Genomic DNA, 12,522 nt, shown 5'->3' with positions numbered 1-12,522 from the left:
TCAAAGTCTAAGTGTTGCTTCTAAGTCGAAGTGTTGTATCAAAATCGAAGTTACTAGGTTGAAGTTGTTGTATCAAGATCGAGGTTGCTAGGTCGAAATTTTTGTTGCATCGAAGTGTTGGTGCTGTTGTTGTTATTCTAGGTTGAAGATTGTGCTGGAAGGTTGTCATTTGCAAAAGAAGGAAAGGGATGACCTGGTGATTGGAGGAAGTTTGTGTCTAGGTCAAGAAGTCTTGGATTATCTCGTGAAACTATTGAAGGAAGAGTTGTTGACTGGGTTTTCCCCTAGAGTGGGGTTTTGCCCTAGTTGTCTGCCTACATCTGGTGTCCCTAATCTTTATATGGTTTTGATAATTGCTTGATGAACTAAAGAAGAACACAAAAGATAATAAGCAAATAAGAATTACACAAGTAATTATCAAGTATAAGAAAATCTTTCTGCCTTTTTGATTTTCTAACATGGTTTCAAAGGTAAGGTGAAGAAGGAAAAAACGCAGTTTGAGGATCTACTGAAAGGAGTCTAAGACACCTCAAAAAGTTGAGCAAGGGATCATATAAGGAGATCTTATAAGGAAAGAAGCTTACTACCTTCAAGGACAATATCTAACACAATAAAGAGAGAGAACAAATTAGAAGGAGCGTCAATTTACAGGTCATGGAAGAAAAGAATTAATCTCATTTTTGAAAAGAACAAAGTCCTGGATTTGGTCAAAGAAAAAGTGAAGAAACCTACCGAAGGATCTAGTATGCAAATAAAGTGAAGTCTAGAGAATCGGAAATACTGGCTATGACACTAATGGTAGAAGGTATAAAGGACAATTTTGTCCATACATTTCCAACATAGACTCTGCCCAAGAAATGTATGAAGCCTTATCAAAATTGTTCACTATCAAGAACATTAGTCAAGTAGCAAGTCTTATGAATGAACTAGGGACCACAAAAATGACAAAAGATGACATTGTAGCTTCCTTCTTTGTAAGGATAGATAGAATTCGAGATGACCTTCAAGCCATAGATGAGATTGCACTGGAAAAAGAGATAGTGATTATTGCATTATTGGGATTGCCACCTACTTGGAGTGTTTTTGCTTCAAGAATCAACAGCTGGAAAGAAACTCCTTCATTTAAAGAATTATGGAATGCCTCCAACCAAGAAGAGATGAGAATCTCATTAATAACCAACAATGAAGAAGAGAGAGTTTCAAATGCCTAGTCCACTCATCACAAGAAAGGAAACTTCAAGAAGTCAAAAGGACCAAGAAGGAAGGTAGACATGTCCAAAATAAAATGCTACCAATGTCATAAAATGGGTCACTATAAAAGTGATTGTCCTAACAATCCGAAGAATAAGAAAAGGAACAGGGACCAAGCTAATGTTGTTGAAGAAGGATCTCCAAAGAAGAATAAAGCCGAAGAATCAGATATAAGGGACTTACACTACTAAGTCCTTTGCTCTAAGCTTTAGTTGTTTCATTTTTTATTTCTAGTATTTGTAGGTTTAACATATTTTGGAAAAACATTTTTGAATTGTTTTTATAAGGTTATAGGTATCCCTCGAGTTTGGAGGGAGCCCTCACCAACTTCCAAAGATAAGTATCTTACTCCTTGTATTACCTTTTCATTTTTGGTTTCCCTTACTTATCTAAGTTTGTTTGTATTAAATACTAATCACATTTCTATTCATATTTTCCTTGTTTAGGAAAGGCTTGTTGAATACTCAAGGATTATGGAAGAAGGCCTCACAAGACAAAGCATTGGAATTACAAGGTTTGTTAAGAAACAAAAGGTATGCCTTAGACTATAATTTTTTCTCTCTTCATGATAAAGGTATATTCATTCTTGATAAACTATTCTACATTACTAACATTATTGTGTCTAGCTCTCTTGAATCATAAAGATTCTTGATTGGGTGATTCATCATTAGATAAATCTACCCTTCTCATATCTTTGATTATTCTTGTGGAACCCTAAAAAGGTTCTTTATAAAACCCTAACTTAAGGGTATGTCGATGATAATGTGTGAAACCCTAGCCTACTTAGGGTTATTGATGAAGTCTAAAGAAAATGTTTGATGCTTTGATGATGTCATGTTTGGGGTTTTGGTATGGTTATGAAAACCCTAACTTGTTAGGGTTGAATGGTGATGTCTAAAATCCCAAACCTTTGAAGTATTGATAAATTAGGGTTTGTTGTTGAAACCCTAGATCTTTAAGGTTTGGCAGGGCTTATGAGCAAGACCCCTATTTTAGATAGTGTCCTAGGAATGAAACCTTAGGTGTATGTTTGTCCATCTAATCAAATATCTTAAATATCTGAATGTGTTTGTGTCAATGGGTTTGACTAACATATGTCGTTATGATATTCTTGTGCATGATGATGGAATCCTAGGTATATGTGTTAACCTATTTTTTTATGGTCATAAGTCCTAGGGTTTGAAACTAAGCCCTAGTCGAAGTTTGATACTCTAAGATAATAGTGTTTGTGAATTCTAGGGTTTTGTAACTAAACCTTAGTAGAAGTTCAATTCTCTAATATATGATGAAAGTGTGATAATCAAAGATTGTTGAAAGATTGTTGAAATCTGAAATTGAGCTGTGATTGGTTTTGATTGTTGAAGCTTAATGGCTCATGTATGAAATCTAGGATCTTGCACTAAATCCTAGTAGAAATCTAACATATGAATTCAGAAAGTTGTTAGATGCATTATTGAATTATACTTGTTTGAATTGTTTCTAGGGTTTGTTATATGTTATAAAAGAATTTTTCATATCATTGAAAGAGATATTGCGGCCCTAGATATAATGAGATTGATATCTTGTCTAAGCTACTGATGTGATTTAGGGTTTGTAACAAAACCAGGCAAGAAGTTGAAGTATGTGTCTCTTGTTGATTATGAACCTAACTAAGGTTAGGTATCTAGTGTCTAAAGTCTAATGCTTCCATTATTATATGATTATGATATGGTTAACTTCATGCTTCTATGGATTTGGTTGTACTTGCTATCTAAGTTGTGCAGGTACATAATCTTCAAGATAATGAAGATGTTTGTAAGTAAAGTTGATAAGCATGACGAAGAAAGTTATATGAATGATGATGGTCATGATGACTTTGATAAGAAGGATGGAAGCCATGAAAGATTCTTTGATGTTATAGACAAAAGTTGATCTCCCTAAGTTAAGAGGGAGCCTAGATAGAAGAAATCTTCCCAAGTTGAGAGGGAGGGCATATTATGGTCATACCTTGAAAGAAGAAATTGGAGGTACCGCTAAAAGAAGGAAATAAGGATCTGGTTGTAGAATATGTTGTTGCATGTGAAGTAGGAGAGGAAGTTGTATGGTTGAGGAATCTTCTAGATTCATTTGAATGTCCTATTGTGATAAGATGAGAAGTAACATCAAGTTATCTAAAAGACCTCGGAAGTTTGTGCTTACTTATGTATATTTGAAAGTTTTCTACTGAATGGGGCTGTGTTTCTATAGGTAAATCTCTCGGAGGTTTGATAGCATGTTTTACATTCTTGTTGTTATTGATTAGTTTGAAATAGATTAGTAATTGATCTGTTTGATCGGGGAGGATTTGCTACCGATTGGTATAATCGGGACTATTGAGGCTTTGTGTGTGATACACACTGCTTTGGAGGACATCTATGTGTTGATGTTTAGATCTCGAAGTAGGGAGGGTGGCGTTGGTCATAGTGCTCTGGCCTTGGATATGCACCAGGGTCCCTAGGTTGATGTTTAGCAAATAAGCCTAATGGTACTTAGAGAGGTTGAAAGCTTTAGTCCATCTTAGTCCCACCCAGATAGATTACCCTGGTTAGGAATCTACTATGTGGCACCGTAAGTGCCTAAACTGTTGGACGACCTTGGATAGTTTGCCCTGGTCAGGAATCTAGTCCATGGCATTGCGGTGCCTATACTCTTCATAACCCATATGTTTTGAGATCTTCCTTGTACTTGTTATTATGAATACCTCCCTAGTTAAGAGGGAGTGTTGAAGAATGTAACTAGGTTCTGTCTTACTAATTGTATTTGAGTCACAATGAAATGTACTTGTGAAAAAGAATTTTATTATTATTATTATGACTTATTAAAGCATGGGTTTCATGATTGGGTCATCATGTTTTAAGTCAAAGTCCCCATTGAGGACTTCTAGGATTTACACTGAGTTGTCAGAGACACTGTACATTTAATAAGACTCTTCTTGGGATTTTGAATCATGTAAAAAGAATTATTTTTGAGTCAAAAATGAATTTTGTCACCTCCACACTAGGTCGGCCCTTACCAGTTCAATTCGGCCTACAAGAAGGGAATTCGAACTCTAGAAAAGGGTATATATATTATATATAAGAACAATTCGATTCATTTGAGAGACTATCACTCACACAAGTTCGATCTCCAAGAAGAAGCAGTGAAAAAGTGCGAAGTTGCAAACGAAGACAAGGAATTGCAGGATTGAAGTTTTTTGGGTCATCTTTCTCTCACATGTATGGAATTTTTTGGGCTACTGCAACTAGATAGAAGTATTGCATCAAGGCCGAAATTTTGTTGTTGCTTCTCAGTTGAAGTGTTGCTTCTAGGTCTAAGTGCTTCAAAGTCGAAACGCTGCATCAAAGTCGAAGTTACTGGGTTGAAGATGTTGCATCAAGATCGAAGTTGCTAGGTCGAAATTTCTGCTGCATCGAAGTGCTGCTGCTGCTATTCTAGGTCGAAGATAGTGTTGGAAGGTTGTCAATCGCAGAAGAAAGAAAGCGCTAACCTGGTGATTGGAGGAGGTCTGTGTCTTGGTCAAGAAGTCTTCGATTGTCTCGTGAAACTATTGAAGAAAGAGTTGTTGACTAGGTTTTCCCCTAGACTGGGGTTTTGCCCTAGCTGTCCGCCTACATCTGGTCTCCCTAATCTTTATATGGTTTTGATAATTGCTTGATGAACTAAAGAAGAACACAAAAGATAATAAGCAAATAAGAATTCCACAAGTAATTATCAAGTATAAGAAAATCTTTCTGCCTTTCTGATTTTCTAACAAAACAGCTGGAAAATAAATCAATGGAAGCAAAATAAATTTTCATGTACACAAACATATTTTTACTACCCTTCAAATCAGCTTTTCATTAAAAATTATTCCAAACTTAGAAGGGCTTCCCACACTAGGAAAGCTCACCCACTGGAAGAAAAACAAACACAGATTGTATCTGCTGCTGCTGGGCCAATCTGCTGGACTGATCCACTGCCTGCTAAGGCCAATCTCCCACCTGCCACTGATCTTCTGCCTGCTGCATTGTTTTTCTCTCCCGCCTTGGCTTGCACACTTAGAAAACCTCACTGTATCTCTTGTGCAACTAAATAATTGTGTCCCTTTTCCTTCTATCTTGCTCTGCCTTTATAATTTTTGAGTCGATGACCAAGTCTCCACAACCCAAATTTCTCATTTAGATCAACGGTTGAGATTAAATCCCAATCTCACTAGAGCTCAATGGTGGAGATTTATCTAAATCACTAGTGTAATTATATTACACTTCACTGGAATTTCATTACTTAAAATTAAAAGGCTCTTCTATTTAATAAAGTGAATTACAAAATACTAGGACTCAAATGACTTCCTGCACATTTGACACAGAACCTGTTCAAAAGTTCCTGTCCAAGCTACAAACATCAACATTGACCCCAAGGGCAGGTCATTTAATCTGGTTGGGTTGGCTTTCTGCAACCTCTGATGCATGTCATCCTTGCCACTCTCTTTGCCATTTAAAATGGCGGGAAAACCAAATGCAAAAATTGTTTACACGCAAATTGAGCAAGGCCAGCATTTGGAGAAATGAGATTTTTGCATTTTCTGTTGTTTTCCATACATATTAGTGGGAAGAGGAAACTAGATGCAACTGGAGAAGATAATATGGGCAAAGAAAAATAACAGTCATGCCAAGGAGTTGAAAGTGGCTCTAATACCACTTGAAACAGAACTAATAGGTTGTTACATATGGCATTCTTCCTACAATCATGGTTATTTAACCCAACTTACCTATGTTTAAGATACATTCATCTGTATTTATTTATAATATCAATATCCATTAGGAACGAACATACTTTCTATTTTGTCTAAAATGTGCACGATGCTCAATGTTGTCTTATATTGATATTTTCTATATCAATCGATACTAGATTAAGATTTCATTGGAGACAATGGATAAAACATTAATATTCTGAACTTGTCCTTATATTTACTTGTGTTCTTCTTTTAAGTCTATAATAAGTTACATCCTATACATATAAAATCTTCATATCTTGGTAGGAAAGTGGCTATCCCTATTAGAATTTAATAGTTAATTGTATCCAAAACAGAAAATCTGATCTCATATTATCTAATTGCTTTCAGCAAATCATATAGAAACATCTAGCATTATCACAGTATCTAATAACACCTCTCATTTTGGAATCTACCCTGTGACAAGTGATGCAAATGAAACAGAAAACACTTACCACCAACTCATGGTAAGCAGCATAGTATTGAGGATATCTTCCACCTGACCTACCAAAAGCTTCTTGCCATGTATCTATTAGGACCAATATTTTTTCCTTGACATGCAAATCTGCCTGTAAACAAAATAATCCAAACCATGGAAATTATTTCAAATGGGAACATGAAAGGAAAAAGGAGAGACAAAAGATTCATTTTAATGAATACTATTGTAATTGAATTAGCCTACAAATATAATATATTCCAGCTAAGATAGCTAATAACCTTTTTCTTTACTAGCTTCACCATCTCATGCAACACATCCCGCTCAGCCACTTGCAGATGAACAGGGTCACCACAGTTCTTTATCAAAGTCTCCAACAACTGAAAATACAAAATATGCACAAAGTCAAGATGCCAAATAACAAAATTTAAGAGGCAAAGCACATTTATTAAAAAATATCAAAATAACAACAGAGAAAAGTTGTTAATAGAAAGGAGTGTTTGATCCAGATATAATACATTCTTCTTGGGGTAACAATCTTCCACTTATCACAATGCAGCTAACACACCCTACCCCAACTGAGAGAGAATGCAACCAACAACATTCAAATTGCATTCACTTGGATGGAAACGAAGTTAAGGTGTACTATGTTGAAATATGTAACTAGGTTTGGTCTTCATGATGACATATGTAATCATGATTTAATAAGAAAAATCAATTTATTATTGTTGATCTTGAGGCATGGGTTTCATGCTCAAGAAAATGTATTTTTAGGTCTAGCTCCCATTGTGAGCTCCTAGGGCTTGTTATTGAGTCTACAAGTCAAGAAAGTCATTGTCATGAATGCATGACCCATTTGGGCATGTTACATATTGTAAGAAAAATTATTTGAGTCAAAGAAAATGTTAAATAACCCTCCTAGACCTTGTCAAGTGTTAATGATCAAAGTCGGCCTACATACGAGCATGTCAGTCTAGAAATGAAGAAAAGTCAGCGTCAAAGCATATATAGGAGGACTTGGCCTCACTCAAGGATTCAATCATCAAGCTTATAAGTCAAAGAAAGAAGTATGGATAAGAAGGAAGAAGAAGCCTCCTAGATAGCGAAGAAAAGGAAGAAAGAAAACCGAGAAGTTTGGATCTGTTTTGGGCTAGAATATCTCACACATGCAAGAAGAGTTAGGGCTCTCATTGTTGCACGAAGACCGAATATTACAGTCACCATAGAAGTCCATACTTGGGTGAAAAGGGGATCATTTTGAAGGCCAAGGTGTTGAGGAAAAAGTATCTCACCAAGTGAAGAAGAAAAGAGGACAATTTCTCCATGATCTTGCTCACACGTGTGGCCTAGGGTTACTGCAGTTAGGCCGAATTGCAGTCAAGGAGTTCCAGGTCTGAAAAAAGGAGGTCGAAGGAGAGGATGCTGCCACTGGAAGGCTAGTTTGGCTGAGGTTGACTTTGTAGAAGAAAAATTCATGAAAGTGTTAAAAATCAGAAAGGCAAAAAGATTTTCTTTATATAGATAATTACTTGTGACTTCCTTATTTTTATGTTCTTCTCTTATCTTTTAGTTCATCAAGAAATTATCAAAACAATAGCACAAAGATCACAGACACTAGATATAGGCGGGCAACCAGGGCAAAATCCCTATCTAGGGGAAAACCCAGTCAACAACTCTTCCTTAATAACTTCTTGAGATAATCTAAGACTCTTGACGTAGACACAAACTTCCTCCACACCAAGTCAGCCCTTTCTTCCTTCTTTCAGATGATAACCCTTCAGCAGCAACTTTGATCTTGCAGCAACAACTTCGACCCAGTAACTGGCAGTAGCAACAACAACAACAACTTCGACCCAGCAACTGGCAGTGGCAGCAGCAGCAACAACTTCGACTTGACAAGAGAGACTTCGATCTCCTAGAGAAATCCACACGAGAGAGAGATAGATAGCCCAAAATTTTGATCTTGACCTTTTCTTCCTTCTTCTCCAACTACGCACTACTTTTAGCCTATTTTCCTACTTCACACTTTTCCATCTCTTTTTTCTAGATATCAAACTTGTCTGTGAGAGAGTGAGTGCTCCAAATGAATTTGAACTGCTTGTATATATAAGCTTCTGGTGAGGTCGAATTACCCAGATTGAGGTTGACTTGATCTCCTTGAGGTCAACTTGGTGTGGAGGTGACAAAAACGTTATTTGACTCAATAATAAACATTTTTACATGATTTAAAAGCCCAAGAAGGGTCTCTTTAAATGGACAATGACTTTATGACTTAGAAATTTAGAATGAATCCTAGAAGTCCTCAATGGGGAATTTCACCTAAAACATGATGACCCAAGCATGAAACCCATGCTTTAATAAGTCATAATAATAATATATTTTTCATTCTTTTGATAAATACATTTCATTGTGACTTAAATACATTTTATGAAGACCGAACCTAGTTACATTCTTCAACAAAAGGAAAGGCATTAACTTGGTTTTGGAGGGGTTTTGGTCAAGGGTCGAGGTCATGGAATTCGTCAATTGAAGATTCTTTAAGAAGAAGAATTTTTGTGGGTTTTCATCTTAGAGTTGGAGAGGTTTTGGCCATGGTTGATCACCTATATCTTGTGTCCTTTGTCTCATTGTTCTTTATGATTTGGTAGTTGTTTGATGAAGAAAACACTAATAATAATCAAGTGAAAAGAATAAGCTAATCTAAAGTAAAAATCACATCACAAACAGTTATCAAGCAAGAGAATGTTGGAAAATGTAACTATGTTCGGTTTTCATTAATGTACTTGAGTCATCATGTAATGTACTTGTCAAAAAAATAAAGAAAATAATTTTTATTATTATTATTGTGACTTATTAAAGCATGGGTTTCAAGCTTGGGTCACCATGTTTTAGGTCAAAGTTCCCATTGAGGACTTCTAGGATTTATTCTTTGTCAATAGAGTCATTGTACTTTTAAAGAAACCCTTCTTGGGCTTTTGAATCATGCAAAAAGGTTAAGTATTGAGTCAAATATGATTTATGTATCCTCCACACCATGTCGACCTAGAAGACGATCACGTCGGCTTATGGAGTTTGAATGTGTTTTAATACATAGGTTTAGGATTAGGACTTGGATTTGTAAATGTAATTTAATACATGGGTAGGACATTGAGCAGTAGGTTTATGATCATAGGTTTAGAGCTTTTAGGATTGCAAATGGATTTTGAATGTAGATTAATACATAAGCTAATGTATTAGGGTTTTTGAATGGTTTAGCATAGGAATAGCTTAGGGTTTTAAGCATATGCTAGGAAATGGATTTTGATGGTTTAGATGTGTAGAATAGGATTCTTAGGGTAACAAAGAATAATATGATACCTTAGGAGCTAGGGTTTAGGTCTCGGCATAGGTAAACAATTTCTTTTAACTATTCAAAGACCCATGTCGGCTCTGCACAGCGACATCGGCAAAACTGAAGCCTTTTCCAGACGATCGACCCTGATACATCCTTATGGTCTCCGTGCGACATTCGTCAACATTGCACGACGAAGACCATCACATCTTTGAAACTGACACTGGTGACGACGACAAGACTATGTCGTCGACCAGGTACTTTAACTCGAACCCTTTTAGACAATCAACTATATCAACCTTAAATCCTGAAAAGTCGAACGACAAAACACATGTCATCGACCAAACTCTGGCGAAACTGTTGATGACATAAGTCGATAGCCAGGTACAACATCATATCAACTGAATGCCATGAAACCATAACATTACCGAAACACTGATCATTACCAACATTGTCGATCTATCGACACTGAATTGAAGCGACGACGACACTGAAAGACACTGAACAACACCCATGAACAATGATGACGACACTTCAAACACTTGTGCATTTGGATCAATGGATCCTCCTGGATCATTTCCTCTCCACTTGAAAGCTTTTGGACCACCAAAGTTTGACTAAGAAATAGTCGATGAGGGTAGAATTCCCTCTCTTTCCACATTGAACTGGTGATGTACCAATACATTCGATCAATCATCTGCATGCTATGATGACCTTAATGATGCTGACCTTAATACCTTTCAATTCGGTGACATGTTTCTTCCATCCACAGTATGGCCAACTTGCGACGATGGGTAAACAACCTGTTATCAACATGTCAATTGAATTCTTTCCATGAAGAATCATTAGTTAATGATTCAGAAACATCTTTGAAAATAGTATTCATAAAACTTTGTTCAATACATTTGATGGGTATTAACAATCTGCTTTCCAGAATAACTGAAATATTCAAAGACTCCTTTGATTTTGATTTTGTAGAAATTACTTGACTTGATTTACTTTCCTGTTGACTGACTACTAAGTGAATTTGCTGCCCATAACTCATCCAGCTGCGATGAAAACACTGTTGCAACTTAGTTTGATTCTGAAAGTATCTAAGTAATTGTTGATTTACTTGAATCACTATGTCTATTAACTGATTTTTCCATTGACTTACACTTCCAATTAATGCATTAGTTTTCAAACCATGGTAAGGAATCTTTAGATCTGCTTTCGAAAATGCTTTGTCATGAAAACTTATAGACTTCCTCTCCACTTGAAGAGAGGCTTCATTACTTTTAAAAGCATGAAATGATGATGCAATACTAAAGAAATGCGACAATGACTTTCCCCAATACTGACCTGCACCCCTGAAACTGAAAATAAACATACCATCTGAAACAAGTCTCTGATTAGACTCACATGTACCATTCCCTACAATACACTGCTGATGATGATAGCTTCTATAATTCAGTTGAATGAATGAATTGAGATTCATTCTGTCTTTAAGAAGATGTTCGTAGGACATTAAATGTATCTCATGTTGCTTATCTTGTTCATGAATAAGACTTCTTGGAAAAGAATTAACCACCTTAACCAATTGATCTATAAACTGAATCTCGCATCTCGAACAATCAACCTGATGTTGTTCCTTAATAACCATGAGTACATATTTACTTGAACTTATAAACTGCTTAACTTGATTTGAAACAGTTAAATCCAAGTTTGATTTGACTTTATGTGCCCTAACAATAAATTCAACCCCTTCTTTCTTTAGGTGATATTTATGTTCTCTTCTGTAAAAGACTGCATCTTTATCATAAAGATAAGGACTCCCTAAGACAACTCCACAAATGTCTATCGGGACCACATCTACTTCCACTTCATCGATGTACTTAGATGTAATTGCAAATTTTAACCGGCACTGCTTTGTGACATGTATCTGAGTTGATTTATTAATCCAGCCTAATGGGTACGCCTACGATCTTGGATGATTATGTGTTTCCAATCCCAATTGATTAACTATTTGCTCAGAGATTAAATTTGCTTGCAATCCACTGTCAAACATTGTGTCAATCTTTGTATGCTTAGAAGTTATCCTTATGTGGAAAAGTTCAACTCGTTTATCCTCATGTGGAGGATTTATGTTTGAAGAAGATACATTAGATTTCGAACTTGAACCAATATCAAAAGTTTTACCTGTCGTAACCATGGCGGTTAACTTATGTTCATCACCTGAATCTGAACCGAGGTCTTGCTGGAGTGTTGCAATGGCCTTCTTTTCATCCCTCCCCTTAAGGAACTTTTTGGACTTAAGTTATGGATGAAGTTTCCAGCACTTCAATTCATCATGACCAATTCTCTGGCAATGAGAACAGGTAGGTCTTTCCTTCTGAACGACTATTGATTTCTTTCTCTTCGAAATGTTCCCCTTACTGTCTTTGGATTCTCTATTTTCCATCTCTTTAGATGACTAAGATGACAACTTGAATGGTCTGCCACCTGATTCAATATGTATGCCCTGAACACACACCTCGTCAAAATCATCAGGCTTAAACATTAATAAAGTATGCTACAAATATGAATGTAAATTGTCGATGTATTTTAACAAAGTTTCACGTGTATCCAATGAAATACCAAGCGCCAATGCTTTCTTCCTGAATTCCTAAGTAAACTCCTGAACACTCTGCCCTTTACCTTGCCTCAGATGTTGCTAATCAATAACAACTTGCTGCATGTATCCTAAAGGATAGAACT

General features: G+C 36.1%; 1 protein-coding gene across 1 annotated transcript in view; it reads right to left on the bottom strand.

The window, feature by feature from the left end:
* Nucleotides 1-12,522, bottom strand: part of LOC149257141 (TOM1-like protein 3) — a 154,268-nt gene that overhangs the window by 101,075 nt on the left and 40,671 nt on the right. The window contains exons 3-4 of the mRNA XM_089413653.1: nucleotides 6,737-6,835; nucleotides 6,475-6,588 (exon numbers count right to left, since the gene is read on the bottom strand). Of these exons, the coding sequence (XP_089269779.1) occupies nucleotides 6,475-6,588; nucleotides 6,737-6,835 (213 nt within the window). The remainder of the gene's footprint in view (nucleotides 1-6,474; nucleotides 6,589-6,736; nucleotides 6,836-12,522) is intronic.

The sequence above is a fragment of the Pinus tabuliformis genome, chromosome 6 (genome assembly GCF_031772625.1).
Source record: "Pinus tabuliformis cultivar Carrire ecotype Pingquan chromosome 6, CPIR1, whole genome shotgun sequence".
Taxonomy (NCBI): Eukaryota; Viridiplantae; Streptophyta; class Pinopsida; order Pinales; family Pinaceae; genus Pinus; species Pinus tabuliformis.
This window is presented reverse-complemented; position numbering and strand designations above follow the sequence as displayed.